The sequence below is a fragment of the Coregonus clupeaformis genome, chromosome 25 (assembly GCF_020615455.1).
Source record: "Coregonus clupeaformis isolate EN_2021a chromosome 25, ASM2061545v1, whole genome shotgun sequence".
Classification (NCBI taxonomy): Eukaryota; Metazoa; Chordata; class Actinopteri; order Salmoniformes; family Salmonidae; genus Coregonus; species Coregonus clupeaformis.
This window is the reverse complement of record NC_059216.1, coordinates 21,984,317-22,007,613: the sequence shown is the minus strand read 5'-3', so window position 1 is coordinate 22,007,613 and position 23,297 is coordinate 21,984,317. Positions and strand designations below refer to the sequence as shown.

The 23,297-nt window shown below is 40.5% G+C and overlaps 1 protein-coding gene across 1 annotated transcript; it reads left to right on the top strand.

Moving 5' to 3' along the window:
• The first annotated feature begins 300 nt into the window (after positions 1-300).
• On the top strand, positions 301-23,297 carry impg1b (interphotoreceptor matrix proteoglycan 1b). The gene is made up of 16 exons (XM_045207423.1): positions 301-565; positions 3,571-3,792; positions 4,795-4,961; positions 5,091-5,125; positions 5,909-5,949; positions 6,034-6,083; positions 6,195-6,353; positions 7,486-7,559; positions 7,816-8,018; positions 8,095-9,714; positions 9,840-10,633; positions 17,334-17,553; positions 18,082-18,292; positions 18,576-18,761; positions 21,751-21,834; positions 22,903-23,297. Exons 1-15 carry the CDS (start codon positions 499-501, stop codon positions 21,788-21,790), a joined length of 4,089 nt encoding a protein of 1,362 aa, XP_045063358.1. The 5' UTR covers positions 301-498; the 3' UTR covers positions 21,791-21,834; positions 22,903-23,297.

The following is a 23,297-nucleotide window of genomic DNA, read 5'->3' as shown; positions in this document are numbered from 1 at the left end:
AGCGAGCAGAAGGTAAACAGATTATTCCCGAAACTGAACTTGCTTTTTGAACCTCGTCACCGTTGTCACACTTATACCGACAGTGGAGTAACTTGGAGTTCCTTTCCATGCCCCCTCACCTTGGCACCTTTTTCAATCCTTCGTCCAGGTCTGCAGGGATCATTGACTGACTCAAAGATCAAACCAGGATTCTAACTCCAGGATTCTAACTCCATGATTCTAACTCCAGGATTCTAACTCCAGGATTCTAACTCCAGGATCTAACTCCAGGATTCTAACTCCAGGATTCTAACTCCAGGATTCTAACTCCATCTGCTAAACCCTAACTGGAGCCAAGACAATAGTGCACTTCACCTCTTTTGGATCTAGAGCCTAGAGACTTTGTCACCAGCGACAATATATTTTTCCTCATGGACTCGAGATAAAGGTTTTGAGTGACTTTCCTTTGGTTTCCAAATGAAAACTTTTTGGCTCTGAAAGGACCTAAACTAGTCCATCATGCATTTGAGAACGGGACTGTTCCTCACCCTATTTCTCTTTACCCTTGCAGCCCCACGAATCAAAGGTAAGCTCTTACTCCAGGGACCTGTCTGGCTTGTTGTTTTGTTTCCTGTCGCACAGTGTAATTGAAGTTAAATTATGCTGTGTTCTTTCACAATGAGGGAGATATGGTGTGCATGCTTGAGTACAGTACATTCTTGAAGGGTCTGATCAGAGGGCAGAACCATTGTGGTATGACAAATTGACTATTCGCAAATCTCTCATTAAAAGTTTTCACAAAGGTTGTGACCTGCTTGCTGCATTACGTAAGAGGACTTCCACAGAGAGCAGTGTGATCCACTTGACTTCGACCTACTCTCAATCAAGGGCCACAGCATTTACAGCTGCTTTAGCCAGCAAATACAGCATCAGCTCATCCTACCTGTCAAACTTGAATCCATGTATTTTTTTGCATTGATTTGAATATACATTCCTATAGAAATGTAATAAACCTGGAGGGAAAACTGTTAGGCCACATTACACAAGTCACTATTGGTTACATTGAGCTAGTTGATCCCCATGAACACATTTTCTAAAATTCTGCAAAACCTTTGCATTAGCCGACCTCTGTTGGGTCCAGATTCTGGCTGGATTGTGTCTTCGGTCCGTTCATTATCCCAAAAGAAACAAAGGCATTCTGTTCTCAGTGGTGCTCGACACTAATCTTTTCTGGCTTGTAGCTCTGCTCTGTGAGGCCCTCAATGTAGTGTTCCACATTAGGGGCCATTTCCCCTGCAGGCCCTCATGCTAGCCCATGTGCATGTCAGAATCTTCATTCCTCACTGAGCACATTTCACATTGTGTCTTATTTGTTTGTCAATATGTTCTCTAATTGGAGAATAAGTCTGGGTTTTGCGGCTAATAGTCCCCATTCTGAACCTAGCATTTGATCTTTGAGGTTTATTGCTGTCTAGTTGGGGTTGAGTGTTTGGGTGGTTGTGGTGGGGGCAAATGTCTTTGGCATTGGGCAGCGACTGCCCCACTTTGAATCAAACAATGGATCACAGATCACCCACACATTATTGGCATAGATTTCTCTGTAACGGGCCAAATTGGGACCGGCAGCACCTTTGATCAAAATAAATATTGATCCTTATTACGGTTGGTATGTGTATGATATCACACTTCAATTAACCCAATGTTTCTGTGACAATGGGAACTGGATATCCTGGTACTGGACAGTGAGAGACACAGACTATAATGTTCTGACTAAACAAGCTAGTTTTGTGAATTACCATATCAGACAGCCTGGATTAGCAGTGTCTGTCTACCAACCATCTCATCTACTGAGTTTATACATTGTAATCTCTCAAACAAGGCACTTTCTGGCCACCTCTCCGTGGTCAAAGTATATAAATCGTTTTCACTGATTTCTTTGTGGCCTCTACTGTCTAATCCCCCTAGCCTCTGTTAGGAACTCATTGAGCCAGGGGCTTAATGTCTTAAATGTCCAATGCAACCGTTTTTTTCCAATTTCTGGGTAACAATTAAGTACCTTACTGTGATTGTGTTCAATAGTCCAAAATAAACAAAAATAGCTTCTTAGCAAAAAGCTATTTCTCAAGCAAGAATTTAGTTAGGACTGTCTGGGAGTGGTCTGAATGAGGGACCTAATTGGAGGAGCCAAATGGGAGGGATATGTAACCTGAAAACTAGCTATTATTGGCAGAGAGGTTTGAAACTCTCTTTGTTATTGGTCTATTAACTTATACCGCTTGGTGATGTCGCCAGGCAGGCCAAAACTCCACCCCTGCAAAACTAGCAGATATTTTAGGCGGTCTTTTCAAACAGCTCTTACACTATTATTCCAACTTCGTAGAAATAGATATATAAAACACAAGAAAATCCCATTTTTGACTGCAATTCCCCTTTAAGAAAGCCTCTGGAGTTTACCACCTGGTTCCTGTAAAGCATGCCTTAAAAAATTAGCTCACTTTGAATGGAGTGACTGTATTCACTGGCCTAATTGTCGTTCATAACACCATGGCACTACCTTGCTGCGACGGACAAGACTGTGAAATGGGGGAAGTGGAGATCTTGTGTTTCCTGAATAAAGTAAAGCCAGCTAGGTCTGACTCTAATACGGCACTGGTCTGAAGGACTTTGAAATAACATTGGTCAGTCATAATTGTTACAGTTAAGGTGATCTAACCTGTTATTGTCCTACTATGTCATTCACAAACAACCACTGACAAATTGTATTTGTCACATGCGCCGAATACAACATGTGTAGACCTTACAGTGAAATGCTTACTTACATGCCCTTAAACAACAATGCAATTTTGTAAAAAATGTATAACAAAATTATTAAAATAACAAATAATTAAAGAGCAGCAGTAAAATAACAGTAGCGAGGCTATATACAGCGGGTACCGGTACAGAGTCAATGTGCGGAGGCACAGGTTAATCGAGGCTATAGCTTTATGAAGAGTCATTGTACAAGGATATGATGTCATTCGAAACAAATGCTGAGCATTGATGACTTTCAATCAAACACTTGCTCTTGAATCCCTTTGGAGATGCTCAACATGAACTAGTTTCATTGTGCTTCCAAAATTAGACTTAGTATCCCCTCAGTGACAGTGAGGGACAGTGAGGGACAGTAGTCCACTTAGAACGCTGGACAGTGGCCATTAGGTACAGTAAAGTCTTGACTGTTTTAGTAGCTACCATTTTAAATACTCTTCTGAGTCAGTTCAGGTTAGCCTGAGACACTGTTTGGGAAAGAAAGCAGCATACATCTTCTGCATCTTATATTGCCAAATGACAAAAAATATATACACGGATAGGTGCAGTGAAATGTGTTGTTTTACAGGGTCAGCCATAGCAGTACGGCGCCCCTGGAGCAAATTAGGGTTAAGTGCCTTGCTCAAGGGCACAGACAGATTTTTCACCTTGTCGGCTCTGGTATTTGATCCAGCGACCTTTGGGTTACTGGCCCAACACTCTAACTGCTAGGCTACACTATATTTAGGCATATTTGGCCAAAAAGGTATGGTAAGATAACCATTTCTAATATGTATTTTGTAGACCTACAGGTCCAAGATTTGTCTGGAATCCGAGATGTCAAATACAGACACTTCCTAGAGAGTATAAGACCAGTCAAACACACCACCGATGTCAAAATGATAAAGGACCTGGACAGGCACCGGACGAAGAGGTCGACGTTCTTCACCACAGGGGTGAAAATATGTCCTCAAGAGAAGATGAAGGAGGTCATCTCCAGCCATCGGGCCTACTACAAACTTAGAGGTAAGGGCATGGTGCTAGCGGCGCAAAGGTTGTGGGTTCAATTCCTGCTGGGGTCACATACGCAAAAAATGTATGCACTCCCAGTACTGTCGCGTCGGATAAAAGTGTCTGCTAAATGGCATATATAAGGGCGTGGATCTAATGAGAACAGGAAAATATCATATAAATCCTTAATATTCATATTGCACTAACTGTAAGTCGCTCTGGATAAGAGCATCTTCTAAATGACTAAAATGTAAATAGTCATGGGACACCTTCAGACAGTGGGATGATTAAGCTAGTCTAAAAACAGTGGCTCTGAACTATGTCCTATTTTCCTAGAGAGATAAAGGAGTTAAACAGAAAATCTCTCACTAAATTTAACAGTTTAATAAATAATTGCTGGCTTTTAAGTTATGGTTGAGACTTTACAATGTGGGAGAAGTTTAACTTCTTAATCACACAATAATATAGATGTTCACTTAAATCCTTTCATAAGCCCTCGGAAAGTCATGTTATGCAGATTTTATGCATAGATTCTGTTGAGTGACTGGCTAAATTCAGGGACGGAGTGACATTGAGGTGAGGGTATTCAAACAGTGAATATATCGTGGAAATAATAACTTGCGAAATGCAAGAGAATGTCTCGCAGGCGTAAACATATTGGATCATTCAAGTAGTTTGTTGCTCCTCATAACAGAAGTAAACACAACAAAAGCTTTAGGGCTTTTTGTGATTCATGTTTCTAACATTCCCGACCATCAGGGACGAGTACATTTCGTTCCCGCATTGGGAAGTGACATTTAACTGATACATTATTCAAAGCTGTCCAATCATATTAACGGTATGCGTCAAAATAGTTAGTCCAAACCTAGGCCATAATGAATCCATTATTGAGTCTTGTCTTACACGTATGCGGTAATGAGATGCAAATACATTGACTTGCCATTTAGTCTATATGCTAAGAGTTGTTCTCACACAGGTCTTTATTCAGCATTCTGATATGTTTGACTATACTTTTAGTTTGTCAGGAAGCGATATGGGAGGCTTTCCGTATCTTCTTGGACAGGGTTCCTAACTCCGAGGAGTACAAACACTGGACCTACGCCTGCCAGCATGGCTCTCTCTGTCTGGACGAGGTGGCCAGGAACTTCAGCAGTACCCAGGAACACATTGACATGGTGGCCAGAGTGAGTAATAAAACCTTCATGCATTTCCATGCATCATAGTAATAAGAGTAACATTGAGGGGTAATAACAGTGATGAAGATATAGTATGTTATTCTATATTTTGAATTTGAGTGTCGGTTTGTTTTTTAGAGAGTTGCTGAACAGGAGAAGATCCAGAAAGAAAGGTAGGTAGAGCAAATGTTGGAGAAATTGTAGATGTTATTTAGAGATATCACAAGAAGTAGGCCTGCAATGTTTAAATCAAACTGATGCTCAACACCCTTCCGGCATGAATTTTCAACTGACTACCTTATTTTATCAATTGTATTCTAATTTAATATGGTGTTTGAAAACAAAATAGATGTTAAAAAATCTTAAATCAATGTTTCATACCCCATTGTTATTTTAGCTTTCACTACAAAGTTCTAAAATGGCTAGCAACCATCTCCAGAGACAAACTTCTCTAAACAGTTGTTCAGAAAGGTTTAAATTATAATAGTAAAAAGTAATCATGACCAAAAACACTCACTCGCTGTTGCAGCAAGGATCATTATTGTTATTTTATTGTGTTACTTTTGATTTATATTGTTTTATTGTATTTTTTGAAAATATTTTCTTACTTTAGGGTTTGTAAGTAAACATTTCACGGTAAGCTCTACACCTGTTGCATTCAGCGCATGTGACAAATACAATTTGATTTGATTTGATTTAATTGGTAGAAGGCAAAAACAGGTCAACTCAAATAACCCTCCTCAGCTCTCTAAACTGATGGAGCCTGTACACCTGGTGGTCTGAGTTAACATACAACTCTGACCTGACCCACCTTCTCTGTGGATCACAGCCCAAACAACTTGGGTGACAGGATGATCATGGTAGGATTCTGGACCAAGGCCTAGAGAGCAAGAAACCACCTTTTGACCTTTTGTACATTTTGTAATTGTTGTAAAATTTGTATTCTTGATTTCCAGCAGTGAAGTACCAAGAGCTGGAGGAACTGAGATCGAGAAATGTAAGTACTCCACATTCATCCATACATTATGCTAAATGTAATAATACAACATCCCGGAATTAATGCACAACGCTTACTTTGTAGGCTCAAAAACTCCATCAGAACTGTTTAGCATTCCGAATGAAGCAGGGGACGTAAGTTCAATCATATTTTCTGAGGGCTACCTTGCCTTGGCTTTATAATCTTGGTTGAACGTTGACAGTCTCGTTGATTGAAAATGACATCGCTGCTTTTGCTTTCCACAGATAACAGAGATTCCAAACATTGTACCAGAGGAGGCGGTTATTGAGGAGCAGATAGTGGAGTTCTGTGTCACCATAGCAGACCCTGGCTACAGTGAACTTCTTCTGAGAGACCCTGCAGCTCCCCAGTACCATGACATCACACGCGATCTCCACGATACGGTGAGGCGAACTGGGAGGATTTGTCCTTGAAAAGTCTTAATAACTATGAACAAATAAATTAGCCTTTGTTGCAGAGATGGGTTTAGTGAACTACACAATGACTAACCTTGACTGAGGCCTGTTGACTCATTTTAGCTCCCAGAGCTAATGCCTAGGCTTTAGCTCAATGGGCTAACATAGGTGGGCGGCGCACAATTGGCCCAGCGTCGTCCAGGGTAGGGGAGGGAATGGCCGGCAGGGATGTAGCTCAGTTGATAGAGCATGGCGTTTGCAACGCCAGGGTTGTGGGTTCGATTCCCACGGGGGGCCAGTATAAAACAAATACAAAAATAAAAACATGTATTCACTAACTGTAAGTCGCTCTGGATAAGAGCGTCTGCTAAATGACTACAATGTCATGTAAATGAGTCACCCAGATGACTCAGGTATGATACCTGGTGTGTTAGATTACTAAGACATTCACATATGTAAGAATTTATTATATCACACTCTTTAAGGTAATACCTTTATTGAAGAACTGATTGTTGGCCACATAATTAGGTAGGCCTTGTGTGGGACAATCCTTATAATTGTCATTGTATATTGCTTCCATAGGCATAGATAGCCATTACACAGAGGGAAATGTGAGCAGTGATTTGAGATAATCACAAGCTCCTTCAGCAAAAGAGTTTTGCAAAGGATTGCAAATGTCTCAAGTCTTTTGCAGGCATACAATATTTGTGAATTATTATTTATTTCCACCATGAATGCCTTTTCCTAGTCTAGAATTTCTAACATCCCAAATGAGCTTGTGCTTTTTAAGAAGCTTATGATAACGGTAAATCCAGCAGTGTATTGGGCAACATCAAAAGACTGAATTGGATTTGTAACCCCAGCTCATGAATGATTCCTAGAGAAAATGCATGCCTTCCGGATAAAGAAGAAATTCACAAAGGTCTGTTGACGGCACATAGATTATTCTACAGTGAGAGATCCATATTATAATGCAAGCTATTTCTCTGTGTTGGTTATATATTTTCCATTTGTGTGATGTTATTTTGTTTAGAATGATTATTGCCCCAGAGAGAATGCTGCATAAATCTAAGAAAGATGTGTTACGTAAACATAACCATCAAATGTCTCTTTTCCACAGATGGTTCACGTTTTTGACAAACTTCCTGGGTATAAAGATCTTCGTGTTTTGGGATTTCGGTTGGTTGAATTTAGGTAGGTTGTTCAAGGAACTGTGAAGGTACTAACAAGTCAGCCAAATATTTCATTCCATTGAACAGGCTCCATTTGACATACATACTCGCTGCGCAGAGTGATGCTGTCTCATTAGCAAAGGAATAACAAAACAGTGTTCCATTAGTCAGAGGTCTTTCAAACTTTGGCATTTGCTATATTTGCTCAAATGCTTAGATAAGAAATGCTGTGAGAAATACATACTATTTCCCTAATATAAGCTCTGCTTTGTTGACAGATCTGATGGTGTGTCAGTCCGCTATGCTGTGGTGTTTGAGACGAGTGGAGAAGACCATGACAAAGAATCTAGAACCACTCAAGAACCAGGCACAGGGACAGTTGTTTACACAAACGGGCACAGACTGAAGGATCTGGTTTCCAAGGCCTTGAGCGAGGAGACGTCCCTGCCTGTTGACATACAAACACTCAGTTTTGAACCTGGTAAGCTTAATTTAAAGCTCAGGTCAACTGGGATATAATCTTTGAAGAGATGCTAACTTTAATATTTTCCCCTCAGATCCCACTTTTTCTCTACGCGAGGAGTTGGAGTCGACCACCTTGGAGACCTTGCTAGAGGAGTTTGTCGGGCACACCGAAGGTTTCTTACCAACTGTTGCTGTCGGAGAGGACTATCTTGAGGCTTTTACAGACACACCTGAGGAACTCACTGTTGTGCCTTTAAGTGACTCAGTTACTGTTCTTCTCACTGAGGCTACCACTGCCTCCCATGCCATTGAAGTAACCCCCAATACTCCCCCAGAGGGACTTAGTGAGAGTCCTCCCTCAGTAGAAGTAGAGGAGCCTCCAGTGGCGGCTACAGAGGAGATGCTTGAGGTAGAGGAGCCTCCAGTGGATATTACAGAGGAGACGATTGAGGTAGAGGGGCCTCCAGTGGATGTTACAGAGGAGACGATTGAGGTAGAGGAGCCTCCAGTGGATGTTACAGAGGAGATGATTGAGGTAGAGGAGCCTCCAATGGATGTTACAGAGGAGACGATTGAGGTAGAGGAGCCTCCAGTGGATGTTACAGAGGAAACGATTGAGGTAGAGGGGCCTGCAGTGGATGTTACAGAGGAGACGATTGAGGTAGAGGAGCCTCCAGTGGATGTTACAGAGGAGATGATTGAGGTAGAGGAGCCTCCAGTGGATGTTACAGAGGAGACGATTGAGGTAGAGGAGCCTCCAGTGGATGTTACAGAGGAAACGATTGAGGTAGAGGGGCCTGCAGTGGATGTTACAGAGAAGACGATTGCGGTCAAGGAGCCTCCAGTGGATGTTACAGAGGATACGTTTAAAGTAGAGGAGCCACCAGTGGATGTTACAGAGGAGACGATTGAGGTAGAGGAGCCTCCAGTGGATGTTACAGAGGAGACGATTGAGATAGAGGGGCCTGCAGTGGATGTTACAGAGAAGACGATTGCGGTCAAGGAGCCTCCAGTGGATGTTACAGAGGAGACGTTTGAGGTAGAGGAGCATCCAGTGGATGTTACAGAGGAGATGATTGAGGTAGAGGCTACAGAGGGGATGCTTGACATAGAGGAACCTACAGTGGATGTTACAGAGGATACGTTTAAAGTAGAGGAGCCGGCAGTGGATGTTACAGAGGAGACGTTTAAAGTAGAGGAGCCGGCAGTGGATGTTACAGAGGAGACGTTTGAGGTAGAGGAGCCTCCAGTGGATGTTACAGAGGAGACGATTGAGGTAGAGGAGCCGGCAGTGGATGTTACAGAGGAGACGTTTGAGGTAGAGGAGCCTCCAGTGGATGTTACAGAGGAGATGATTGAGGTAGAGGAGCCTCCAGTGGATGTTACAGAGGAGACGATTGAGGTAGAGCAGCCTCTAGTGGATGCTACAGAGCAGACGGTTGATATAGAGGAGACTGTGGATACGACAGAGGCCTACCTTTGGGTTAAGCCACCATTTACAACTCTGGCGGCCATTACTGAACAGCCTGCCACTAAGGAGACACTTGGTCTAGAGGAGACTGTAGATGCGACAGAGGCCTACCTTTGGGTTTGGCCACCAGTTACAAGAACGGTCGTTACAGAACAGCCTACCACCGAAATGATTACTCTCTTTCCCCCTGAGGAAGATGCTGAGGAGACCCTCCCAACTGTTGAACCTAAGGAAGATGAAGGTAATGTTCTGCTTATAAACCAAGTGGCAAAATTTATGGAAGCATTTTTTGATTTCAATTTCAATCTTTTTGATTGAAATGGATTTGTATGTCATTTTCTGATATTTTAAATTTTCTTTAAAAAGGACCCACAACTACTGAGGCAGCTTTAGAGGAGCAACCAGATGGAGACAATCAAATGATCACCACTACAGCATCTCTAGATGTAGAACCTGCATCCATCCAAACATTCACCACTACAGCATCTCTAGATGTAGAACCTGCATCCATCCAAACATTCACCACTACAGCATCTCTAGATGTAGAACCTGCATCCATCCAAACATTCACCACTACAGCATCTCTAGATGTAGAACCTGCATCCATCCAAACATTCACCACTACAGCATCTCTGGATGTAGAACCTGCATCCATCCAAACATTCACCACTACAGCATCTCTAGATGTAGAACCTGCATCCATCCAAACATTCACCACTGCGACACAATCACCAAACATGGCTTTATTTGAGGATGATGTCAACCAAGCAGAGCCTGAGGAAGTCCCCTCAGCATATATTCCCCCCGGACCTTCAAAAGGAGGGGACACCCCCCAAGAAGAGGAACCACTTGAGATGGACGTGGATATCTCTAATGATGACTCGGACATGCAGGAGGATGTAGATGTAGAAAAGGTAGAGGACGGTACACAAGCCGCCGATAAGCTGGACGAGTTTGGCAGTGGATTGGAAGGTCCATTTGAGTCCACTGCACCGCCAGCACTCACACACATGAACACTCCTTTAATGGCCAGTACTGGAAAAGCCAAAGAAATGGTGGTGTTCTTTAGTTTGCGAGTCACTAACATGATGTTTTCAGAGGACCTGTTCAACAAAAGCTCTCCTGAGTACAGGTCATTGGAGAATACCTTTCTTCAGCTGGTAGGTAAACACATTTTTGTGCTCGATATTATGTTTCTGCATGCCTTGTTGTCATACCTATATTTTTAGCTCCAAGATCTTGTTTCAAACTGTTTGATAAGCTAATTGTGCAGTAAGTAATGGTTGGATGTTTGAAGTGAAGTGAACATTTAAGTATCCCCAAGTGAGTAGGGGCTATTTTTTAACCTAGACAAGTGATGATGTAAACCTGATTTAATTAATTAATTAATTACATTAATTAATTAATCCATACTGGTGCTATATGTTAACAGCCAAGTACATTGGGGTAGAGTTCTCAGAGTTCATCAGAAGACCTGTTCATATAAAAAACTGGCTACATTTTGTTTTACTTAGAACCAGTTCTCTGAGCCCAGAGACTCGCCATATCCTGGAGCCAGTAAATCTGGGACTGGGAGACAGAGGACGTTAGCTTCAATACCGGTATTTCCATATTGGAACTATTTCTTTCATGCCTCAGAGAGAGCATGGCCTATTTCTTTTCTAACTTTTCTGTACATATCTCAAACATTTATTAGAATCTATCTTAGAATTTACTTTCATTGACTAACATTTGCCTGCGAGTAGCACTTGACAAAAAGTAACATCTCTACAACCACTGACTCATTTGTCAATGGTGCTTGGCTAAATGATACATACCTGCAGTTTCTGAAATGCACTTTTAGTAATCAATCTAAAGATATTACGATTTCTTTCCTGTCTGTTCGTCTGAGTCTTTCAATTATTTTATCTTCTATGTTATTTGTTTTGTCAAAGACAGTTACATTTGCCTTAATCCTGTGCATTCTGCTCAAGTTTTGGTTTCTCAGGGTCTCATTTGGTGTTAAGAGCTAGCTAATGGCAAAGAGGTTTGTTCATAATGAACCATGTCTACGGATGTGTATAGAATTTGTAAGTCTGTCCACCAAGATTTACCTAAGGCTTATAAGGTATAAAAGCTAGGAATAGCTGTTTCAGGTACAAAATGGTGTATAGGTATATATCCAGATGGGTAGCGTTTGTGCTCTCTTTTCACTTTTGCAAGAACACGAGAGATAAGATGTTGTCGATATTAATATCCTGGTTTTTATCTGTAAGTCTTTAAAAAAAACACAGAGCGAGACAAATATTTACATCCATTGGTTTTTAGGAACATCCAACTATTGTGGACAGCTTAGACGTGCTTGGAATGATTTTGATCTTGTGCTCTGTTGCTTTTTATTCTCTATATATACACACAGTGCTGCTTGAAAGTATGTGAACCCTACAGAGCTGGTCAATATTTTTGCTATAAAATAAACATAAAATCCTTATCTAAACCCCAATTCGTAATAAAGACATTCCAAGTAAAATATATATTTACATTGTTCAGTTAACAAAAGTGGTTTATTGAACAGAAACTCAGATTTGATGTGTGCAAAAATATGTAAACCCCTTCAGTCAATAGCTTGTGGCACCTCCATTAGCAGCAATAACTATAGCCAGTAATCAGTCTCTGACATCTGTTTTGAGGAATTTTTGCCCACTCCTCCTTACAGAACTCAGCCAATTGAGTGAGGTTTGAGGGGTGTCTGACATGAACTGCCCGCTTCAGGTCCTGCCACAGCATCTCGATTGGATTTAGGTCAGGACTTTGACTTGGCCAATCCAAAACACAAATCTTCTTTCTCCTGAGCCATTCTTTGGTAGATTTGCTTGAATGCTTTGGGTCTTTGTTTTGTTGGAAGACCCATTTTTAGCCCAGCTTTAGCTCCTTGACTGATGGCCTGACGTTCTGTTCAAGAATCTCCTGGTATACCTCAGAATTCATGGTTCCCTTAATGATGTGGAGTCGTCCAGGTCCAGAGGAGGAAAAGCAGCCCCAGATATTGATATTCCCACCACCATGCTTGACTGTTGGGAAAAGGTTATTTTGGTGGTAGGTAGTTGGGTTTTCGCCAAACATAGCAGTGCTAATTCTGACCAAAAAGGTCCATTTTGGACTCATCGGTCCAGAGAATGGACTTCCAGAAAACTTCAGGTTTGTCCAGGTGGTCTCTGACAAAGTTAAGATGGGCAGTTTGGTTCTTTTTTGACAGCAGAGGCTTCTTCCTAGCAACCCTCCCACGAATGGCATTTCGATTCAGTTTTCTTCTTATTGTTGAAGCATGCACAGTTACCTGAGATGCTCTCTAGATGTTCTGTTTGGGTTGGCTTTTACCTGATTTATTATTGTTCTTGTGGCTCTTGGGGATATTTTGGAAGGGCGCCCACTTCTAGGCCAAGTTGCTGTCATGTTAAATGCACTCCATTTGTACATTATTTGCCTCACAATGGACTGATGGAGCTCAAATCTTTTTTTGATTATTTTATAGCCTTCCCCAGATGTGCTCTCACTACCCTCATCCTGATGTCCTCTGAGATCTCCTTTCCTCTCGGCATGGTGTGCTTTGCATTCACCTGAATGGGTAACACCAAATGGACCAGGTTTCTTATCTCTATTTATCAGAGTCCCGCCCAAAAACGTTCCTCTCCTTTGATTGGTTCATTTGGTAGCTAATTATTTACCCACCTGATTCTACTTACCTACTTGATTTAATCAACGCAACTTGGGGTTCACTTATTTTTGCACCTGCACTAATTCCTTTTTAATTTTGTTTTTCTACTACACGCATGATTTCCTCTATACCAGGACTGCCCAACCCTGTTCCTGGAGAGCTACCGTCCTGTAGGTTTTTGCTCCAACCCTAATCTAGCACACTTGATTCTTATAATTAGCAGGTTGATAAGATGAATCAGGTTAGTAACACCTGGGATTGGAGTGAAAACCTACAGGAGGGTAGCTCTCCAGGAACAGGGTTGGGCAACCCTGCTCTACACCAATATATGGTGTTGGTAAATATAAACCTGTTATGTCAGATCAAAAAGACTGGTTTTGATTAAATGAAGATTTCATGGTAAAAACTGAAAAAATCGAATTGCACAAGGGGTTCACATACTTTCAAGCAGCACTGTATGCATTACAATGATTGTATTACATTCTGACTAGTGTGCATGCTTGCTTTAGCTTGCTACATCAATTTGAAAGAGGCATTGTGGTAAAGGAACGTTTGGTCATTTTGGGTATTTATTAAAAAAACACAAGCCACATTAAAACAATATTTTTATATGCTGGCTACTTATGTGTGCGCGTGTGTGAGTAGGACTGTAGAGGTGAATGAATTGTGCCAATGGTTAGATAAACTGAATGTGGCTGATATTGCTAAAAGCAGGAAAGTCTCTGTTTTTTGTACAGTGATGGGAGTGAGACTTGCTAAACTCCCTCCTAGCTAACTCTATGTGGACAGCCCCGGGTGATCTGGATCATAGGACCCAATAGACTACTATAGCCAATGTTTACCTCGGGGGGGGTTCTAACTGAGTAAGAGCCTTTAGGTAATGCTGGTTAGCACAAGCACCACACACATTTTACAAGGGTACTTTTTTTGTGGTCTAAATCAGCCTAGTTCAACATCAGTCAATTGTGTTTTTGTGTGCACAAACATGCATGTACAGTGTGAGATTTCAGGTACATCTTTACAGGATATAGGCAGGATTACAGCTAATAGCATGGGTAATACAATTGGTTCAAGTGCACAAGAGAGAACAAGCTTTCCTCCCAATACAAATAGGTTGTAAGGAATTGGTACGTTGTCACACTGTTTACGTTCAGCATTGCTATTTTGGACAGCCCTGCCTCCTCAAGTACAAACCATAATCACTTAAGGCCAACAAAGATAAACAGAGCTTTCTTTTAGAGATCCGCATTCATACCAATTGCAATTGCAGCTAATGTTACAAAACTCGTCCAACTTGCCCTCATTTAATTGATATACATCAGACGTCTATATTTGGTTTTAAGGCTTAGCTTGAGTTTGGCAGTGGGAAATATACTTGAATTTCACAGAAGTGCCTTAACTTTGTGTTATGTAACATCCTCAGCCTTTAACTGGGGATGGATATCAATACAAATTGGATTGCCTGCTCTTACTAACAGGGATCCAGTCACTGCATAGTAGAACGGAATCTACAGTACTGGAGGACAGAAAGCTACTGGTGCAGTCTTGAAATGGAACGTTGTTTAAGTCAATCAAATTGATTTATAAAGCCCTTTTTACATCAGCAGATTTCACAAAGTGCTATACAGAAACCCAGCCTAAAACCCCAAACAGCAAGCAATGCAGATGTAGAAGTAACATTTACTTTATATTGTGATATAAAATACATGAAAACATAAGCCAGTCAGCTCATTCTAATTCACAGCAGTTGTCAATCGATGAAGAGAACCAAAAGTTTGGAATACTATAGGACAAACTCGTTTCATAATCACTTTCTACTACACAGGACAAAATGCATGGCAATCCCTGGACTTTCAGCTGCATTACTAGAATGTTTAATTTAATTTAACTAGGCAAGTCAGTTAATTGACTATTTCATTATTTTATCATTTGATAAAAAGGTAGTTACACAGCTGCATCCAATAAAGTTAACCAGACATCTTATTTTAATCAGCTACATATCTAATAAAAAAAATCCATACTCCATCTCCAATTTTAAGTGGTTGCCCAAACCAGGGATTCAACATTATCCAGTGTGTCCAATTATTCTGCAATAGAAAGTTTTCTGCCAAAAACGAATGTGATCAGAAGTTTGAATTGGTAAGTATTCACAATAGTTTTTGTAAGTATAGTTACTACTGTATGTTTTCATAATAGCTTAACTGTCCTTTAAATGGGCTATCAAGACAATGGTCCACAAATGTTTCATTTATTTCAATACAAAGCAACACTTGGTCAATCAATGTAAATGCCAGTTATGGCAAGTTCAGACTAATTTCATTAGGTATTTCCATTTCAGGCCCATTTAAACGAAAAATCTATTTTCTGTTAAACGTCATACCCCATTTGTGATGTATCCTAGAGCCCCCTGCTTCCCTGTTGTCATACTACTTATTTACTCCTGTCTCTACTGGTTTGTGTAGCAACCAATAACATTGGAAATTGAGGTTTAAGTAACTTCATGCAAAAATACTACCCATTTGTTTGATTCAAAATGTTTAACTGCAAAACATTTTCAATAATTGAGAATATGATGTGGTGGTTTCACCAGAAAATCAAAAAAAGAACCAGTAGATACACGTGTAACATCTGGAGAAGTATGAGCGAGTTTGTCATGCATACTGTAGGTTTGTGTACACAATTTAATAAACTCAATATTAAGAAAAACTGTATTTTGATGACATAATATACTCTAAATAGTATTCTGTTATTTTCTCAAACAAACATTGCAAGGTTCTTGCTATACAGACCTAGCTTGTGCAAAGCAGGGCATTAAGACTACAGCACAGTGAGGATTGCTAACTTGTTGGATTTGAAATGCTGAGGCATATGGATGTATTTGAGCAATACCCCTGCTAGCAGCCTGTTTGCTGGGAGCCTTACTATAGTATGAAGCATGGTGCTCTGCGAGGTGAATGAGGTTGTATGAGGCCCATAGGCTGCGTTTAGACAGGCAGCCCAATTCTGATATTTTTTCACACTAGTTGGTCTTTTGACCAATCACGTCAGATCTTTTCACATCAGATCTTTTTGCCCTCGGCCTGCCGGTGATAAGTGGAGTAACCCAATCTGATTCAGCTCCATAATGCCTCTTATCTCTTGGTATACAGGCATTGAACAGCTGCGTTAAAGCGCCATCATCTTCCCTTCTCACAGTATTTGGTTCTCCTGCAGTTCTCCCTTGTCTAAATGCAGGTACCTTACTCTTGAAGACGGAGAGAGCAGCTATAATAGCAAATGCTCAGTCTATTATTCTTGCTGGCAGTCAGGGCCATTTTTAAAATTGCCAATCAGAAACTTTCAATGGACTTGGTAAATGGAGAGATGCCATAGATTTGGCTAGAATAGAGAACTTGACGGATTTGAAGATTGTTCTGGTGGATTTGAAAACTGTTGTATTGTTGGTTTTTGTATTTGTTTCATGGACAGATTTTTGTTGTCAGATTTGTCGTCGTACAGGTCTCAATGGCCTGGCTTCTCGGTTTCTTACATTTGAACCTTTTCTATTTTTACGTGGAACTAACTCAGCCATAACACCTTACAGAAGGGATGCTAACTAATGCATGGTTTTGTGCTACATTTAGTAATGTTGATCATTTCAAACCTGCAATTAGCACGGTTTTATTATTGTGATGAATGAGATTATATATGCATACATTTTATCAGTAAATAAAATGTGCACTTTTGTTTAAATGACTCCAAACTCACAGTGAGATGAGAGACAAATATGGGAACTTTTTCATAAAACATTAATTTGAACTCTCTTTTTCCTACCAGGACCCAGATTAATTCACTAGTCCTTCATGGGGACGGCATTGGTGATGCTTTTAAGATGACTTTCATGTAAAATACTGTATGCCAAATTGGCGTACTCTGTCCCAAATTACCATAATAATGACCATTACATGGTTTTCTAAATTTGCCATAATGCTCTCTTGAAGACCACCAAGCCAACCATTTCCTCCTTAAAACTAAAAGCAAATCAAATCAGATAGTTTTGAATGTTAACAGAATTACTAGTCAAATTACCCTTAGAGTGGAATCCCAAATGTGAATAAAAGGGAAGTGCTGAAGCATCAAATGTGTCCTCTACACACATTCATTTAGTTCTCTCCCCTCTTTTCCAGCTTCTCCCATATCTGCAATCTAATTTGACAGGATTTAAGCAATTAGAAATCCTCAACTTCAGGAATGGTAGTGTTGTGGTAAACAGCAAGATGAAGGTAGAAAAAGATGTGCCACATAACCTGACACAGGCCGTGCATTGTGTGCTCGAAGACTTCTGCAACGCTGCATCCAAACGACTAGACATTGAGATTGACAGTCGCTACCTGGACATAGAACCTGGTAAGCGATCTCTATATTGGCCTCAGAAAGTTCTCACTGTCCTATGTGATTGGGGTGGGGGGAATCATAGACAGAAACAGCTCCTATCTAAATGATGGGGGCCCAGAGGATTAATTATACTTCTAGAATGATCAATCTGGAAAGGTCAAAAGAATGCATGCCACAGCAGCATTACTGCATTGTCCTCTGCAGATGAAAATCATTACTCTCTAGTCTCACAAGCACTTCCCTGGCTAAAACCTCATTACATGCACCTTATTTAAAACAGACACCTTCATTCACATCAATCAATGTGCCCTCCAGTTTCTCCTTGACCAGTGCTATCTGGGTTCCTTGGGACGTCCCTACACTAACCCCTAACCTTAACCCTTAAATGTAAACTTCAATGGGGGGTAGGACGTCCCAAGGATCTCGGATAGCACGGACCATTTCTCCTTTGCATTCGAGGACAATGAAGGAACAAATCAGGGTGAGAGAGGTGAAAAGCATTTAATTAATGCTAATGAATTATCCTCGTACTCGTTTCAGCTGACCAAGCAGATCCCTGCAAGTTCTTGGCGTGCAATGAGTTCTCCCAATGTGTGGTAAACAGTTGGACCGAGGAGGCTGAGTGTTTGTGCGACCCTGGCTATAGCACTACGGACGGCCTGCCCTGCCAGAGCATTTGTAACCTGGAGGAAGACTACTGCTTCAACGGGGGCCTTTGTGACATCATCCAGGGTCATGGAGCCACCTGCAGGTACCCACGAGCTAACCGACCAAACAGAGAGCTACGGTCCTCACTTTCCACAAACTGAAATACTGGCAACATATAAGCTCTTCTTGATGTTGTCCTGCAGAATTTACATAGACCTTTTATACTGCAAAAGCCCTTAGGATTCAACAATGCTCCAGCACGTGCCATGGGGCATTGTTGAATCCGAAAGGCATTTTTGACGTATTAAGATACATTTGTTACTGTAGTAGAATAAACTATAGCCGATGGGGTTGACACTAATCCTGTTTTTTCTCGAACATTTTAGATGTCCTGTAGGGAAATACTGGCACTATCACGGAGAGCGCTGCAATGAGCTGGTGTCGCTGCCTGTAGACCCAACCATTTTCATAGCCTGCCTGGTGGGAAGCCTCACCTTGGTTTGTGCCATCATAGGCATCTTGGTATTCATAAACAAGAAATGTTTCGGGACCCGAAAGACTGTGACTTTGGTGTAAGCAGGCCTTTAACCTTTTTGCGCCAATAGCTTTACCAATTGTTGTTTTACAGCTTGGTTATTACAATCTTATTATCTCCTCTGTATTATAGGCATACAATTACTCCTTATGCCTTTGACAACACATTGAGAGTGAACCCAGTTTTTGAAAATGACGATGGTGTCTTGACTCAAGTATCCAGCATAAGTACAACACCACCCTTGAGTAGTGGTGCTGGTTCTTCCCAAACATCAGAGCAAGAAGCTTTTTGCTCTATTGAAAATATACATCTAAGTATTAAGGTAATCTGTTTAACTCAATTGGCCCCATATTCTAAACAAACTAATACCACTAATCCAAACCTTAAGCAGTCATCACCTAATATCTACTAATTCCGCTTATGACAAATAATCATTACGAGTCCCAAGAAACAAGCTTCTATCCTTCTATCCTGGCTATAATAAGAACAGAGCTGACAAAATAAGAAAAAGGAGAGATTTTGTGAGTAAAAGTAAAGCTTTAATGAAGTAAAGTACTCACATACAGTACCAGTCAAAAGTTTGGACACACCTACTCATTCAAGGGTTTTTCTTTCTTTTTATTATTTTCTACATTGTAGAATAATAGTGAAGACATCAAAACTATGAAATAACACATATGGAATCATGTAGTTACCAAAAAAGTGTTAAACAACAGTCTTGAAGGAGTTTCAACATATGCTGAGCACTTGTTGGCTGCTTTTCCTTCACTCTGCCGTCTGACTCATTCCAAACCATCTCAATTGGGTTGAGGTCGGGGGATTGTGGAGACCAGGTCATCTGATGCAGCACTCAATCACTCTCCTTCTTGGTAAAATAGCCCTTACACAGCCTGGAGGTGTGTTGGGTCATTGTCCTGTTGAAAAACAAATGATAGTCCCACTAAGCCCAAACCAGATGGGATGGCGTATTGCTGCAGAATGCTGTGGTAGCCATGCTGGTTAAGTGTGCCTTGAATTCTAAATAAATAAGACAGTGTCACCAGCAAAGCACCCCTACACTATAACACCTCCTCCTCCATGCTTTACGGTGGGAAATACACATGCGGAGAGCATCCGTTCACCCACACCGCGTCTCCCAAAGCCACGGAGGTTGGAACCAAAAATCTCCAATTTGGACTCCAGAACAAAGGACACATTTACACCGGTCTAATGTCCATTGCTCGTGTTTCTTGGCCCAAGCAAGTCTCTTCTTCTTATTGGTGTCCTTTAGTAGTGGTTTCTTTGCAGAAATTCGACCATGAAGGCCTGATTCACACAGTCTCCTCTGAACAGTTGATGTTGAGATGTGTCTGTGACTTGAACTCTGTGAGACATTTATTTGGGCTGCAATTTCTGAGGCTGGTAACTCTAATGAACTTATCCTCTGCAGCAGAGGTAAATCTGGGTCTTCCATTCCTGTGGCATTCCTCATGAGAGCCAGTTTCTTCATAGCGCTTGATGGTTTTTGCAACTGCACTTGAAGAAACTTTCAAAGTTCTTGAGACTTTCAGTATTGACTGACATTCATGTCTTAAAGTAATGATGGACTGTTGTTTCTCTTTGCTTATTTGAGCTGTTCTTGCCATAATATGGACTTGGTCTTTTACCAAATAGGGCTATCTTCTGTATAACCCCCCTACCTTGTCACAACACAACTGATTGGCTGAAACGCATTAAGAAGGAAAGAAATTACACAAATTAACTTTAAAGAAGGCACACCTGTTAATTGAAATGCATTCCAGGTGACTACCTCATGAAGCTGGTTGAGAGGATGCCAAGCGTGTGCAAAGCCATCATCAAGGCAAAGGGTGGCTACTTTGAAGAATCTCAAATATAAAATATATTTGATTTGTTTAACACTTTTTTGGTTACTACATGATTCCATATGTGTTATTTCATAGTTTTGATGTCTTCACTATTTTTCTACAACGTAAAAAAATAGTAAAAATAAAGAATGAGTAGGTGTGTCCAAACCTTTGACTGGTAGTGTAGATTCCGTGGTACATCTTGAAAACTTCCAGAACAGATCACATAACAAAAGCTTAAAACACTCAGAGAGCACGATGCATTGCCTGAGGAAGACCAGTAGGCTGAAATGTGGTGCGTGTTCCGAGTAGTTCTTCTATGATCTGTCCTGTTATTGTTTGAAGACGCACCACAGGTATATCACAGAGTACTTTTCTTCATTCCATCTTTATTTCGAATCGCCAAAGAAGCTCTCGTCGCTCATACTTTGCACGATCAGCTCTTTTGCGCTCCTTTTATTTTCTTTCCACTTATGGGATGGCTAGTTCCTTCAACAAACTCTGAAGGAACGCATTTCTGCTCCATAGTACAGTGAGATATACTTTCATACACTAAACCCATTCTATAGTATCCTCATTATTCAGTATCCATGAAATTGGTTGAACCCTCAAATGATATTGTAAAGAGATTAAAATGTCTGTCTATTTATCAATTCCTAAAATATATCTACGTGAATGCATTTCAATTCCCCTGCACATATTGGCCAGATAATATATTTATTGTATTGAAGTGATTTTTTTCGTAGAGATGTATTGTGGTGAGTCATGATCAATATACCCCAAAACATCCAAGCCTTGGTTAATTTGAAGTCAGACATTTGAAGACTATTACGGTAGATGACAGTGTCAAGAGGATACTCCATGTCAAACCATGCTGGTGAATGAGTAATGGTATACGGTCTGATATACCACGGCTTTCAGCCAATCAGCATTCAGGGCTTGAACCACCCAGTTTATAATGAGTAATAAAACCTTGTAGATGTCCCATCTAAAACTCATCTTCTCTGGAACATTAATATTACCCAACCTTCACCCTCTATGATGTCTCCCCTTGAAATTATATTTTGTGCCAAACGCATGCCTGAACAACCCTTTGCTCACCCCCTTTTAAAGCGCTTCCTAGTGTGTTCCTTGCGACCTATGAACAGTGTAAAGCTTTGTTTCTCTGATACTTTTCTACAGATCCCCAGACAGCTCTACACAACTAGACCCGACAAGCTAGTCTCTGAAATGGTCGATTTCCATCACTGTATACCACACAACGAGGTAGGGTCGAAATTCTGATCTTGGGCTCAGTTTGAATGTGTCATATTGACTTAGGGTAGACCCAGGGTTGGGTAGGTTACATTCTAAATGTAATCCGTTTCAGTTACTGGTTACGTTGTCCAAAATTGTAACCATTAACATAAAAGTAATCAAAGTCTGTAATCTGATTAAATTTTTTTTGCTGGTAACACAACTGATTTCAGTTACTGTTTTTTTGTAATCAGTTACTCCCCAACCCTTGGTAGACCTCAGTTGGCCAATATGTTTATATATTGTATTAAATACTTTCTAGGAAAAGCATTTAAAAGCATTAGAAGGTAAGACATTAGTTGATAAGGTTGATTCTGATTCATTACTAAACCAAATCATAGTTTCTAAAGCTGTTGAGTGTTCCATTTAATTTCTTCAAATAAAAAAGTATGATTCAGAAAATGTCACAGTAAATCACTGGCAGTGACATTGTCCATCTAACATAATAATAATAATAATAATAATAATATGCCATTTAGCAGACGCTTTTATCCAAAGCGACTTACAGTCATGCGTGCATACATTTTTGTGTATGGGTGATCCCGGGGATCGAACCCACTACCTTGGCGTTACAAGCGCCGTGCTCTACCAGCTGAGCTACAGAGGACCACAACATGAGCATAATTACTTATTAGTAGGAATAAAAATGATAATTGCAATATCACTGCATGCTAAAATGGAATTATTCACCAAATTATTGTTTGCAAGAACCTATAAACATTCATTATAACATTTATTGTTTGTAATATATTTAAATAATGTCATTAATCTGGATTCTATAATCAGCAGCTTGAAAGTCATTAAGGGATAATTTCACATCAACATTTAGCACTTATGAATTAATCTCTTTTAAAGTTGGTGTTAATAATGACATACCGGTAAGTATGTACCGTTCAACTATTTTAATTGCGTTATATTTATATAATTTATCACTATTTTGGGTATATTTCACGTGTCAATATTATTACAAATGTTATGTGCAATTTCTGACATGAAATAACATTTGGTATACCCTTTTTTCACTTGTCCCCTTTTCAGACGTGGCGGCCACCAAATGAGTACCGAACCTGTTGCCTGTTAAGGGCATCAGATAACGAATGCTTTGAGGTAACTGTTCTTTGATGGCAAATTTCTTGGCACCAAGAGTATTGGTTGCTTTGAACTTGAGCGGTATACTCAAAATATATCTTGTCTCTTGGAAATTCACATCATGGCAGTGGACTCATCTAGTACTGGAATTACTGCATACATTACATGGAGAAGTGTACCTAGGATTGGATGCATATTGCCAGACGGCGTGTGGATATTATATGCTGGACTAGAAGGTTGTGTTAAGGTATACCCATCTATTTATACACGGAGTAAACCAAACATTAGCAACACCTTCCTAATATTGAGTTGCACCCCCCCTTTTGCCCTCAGAACAGCCTCAA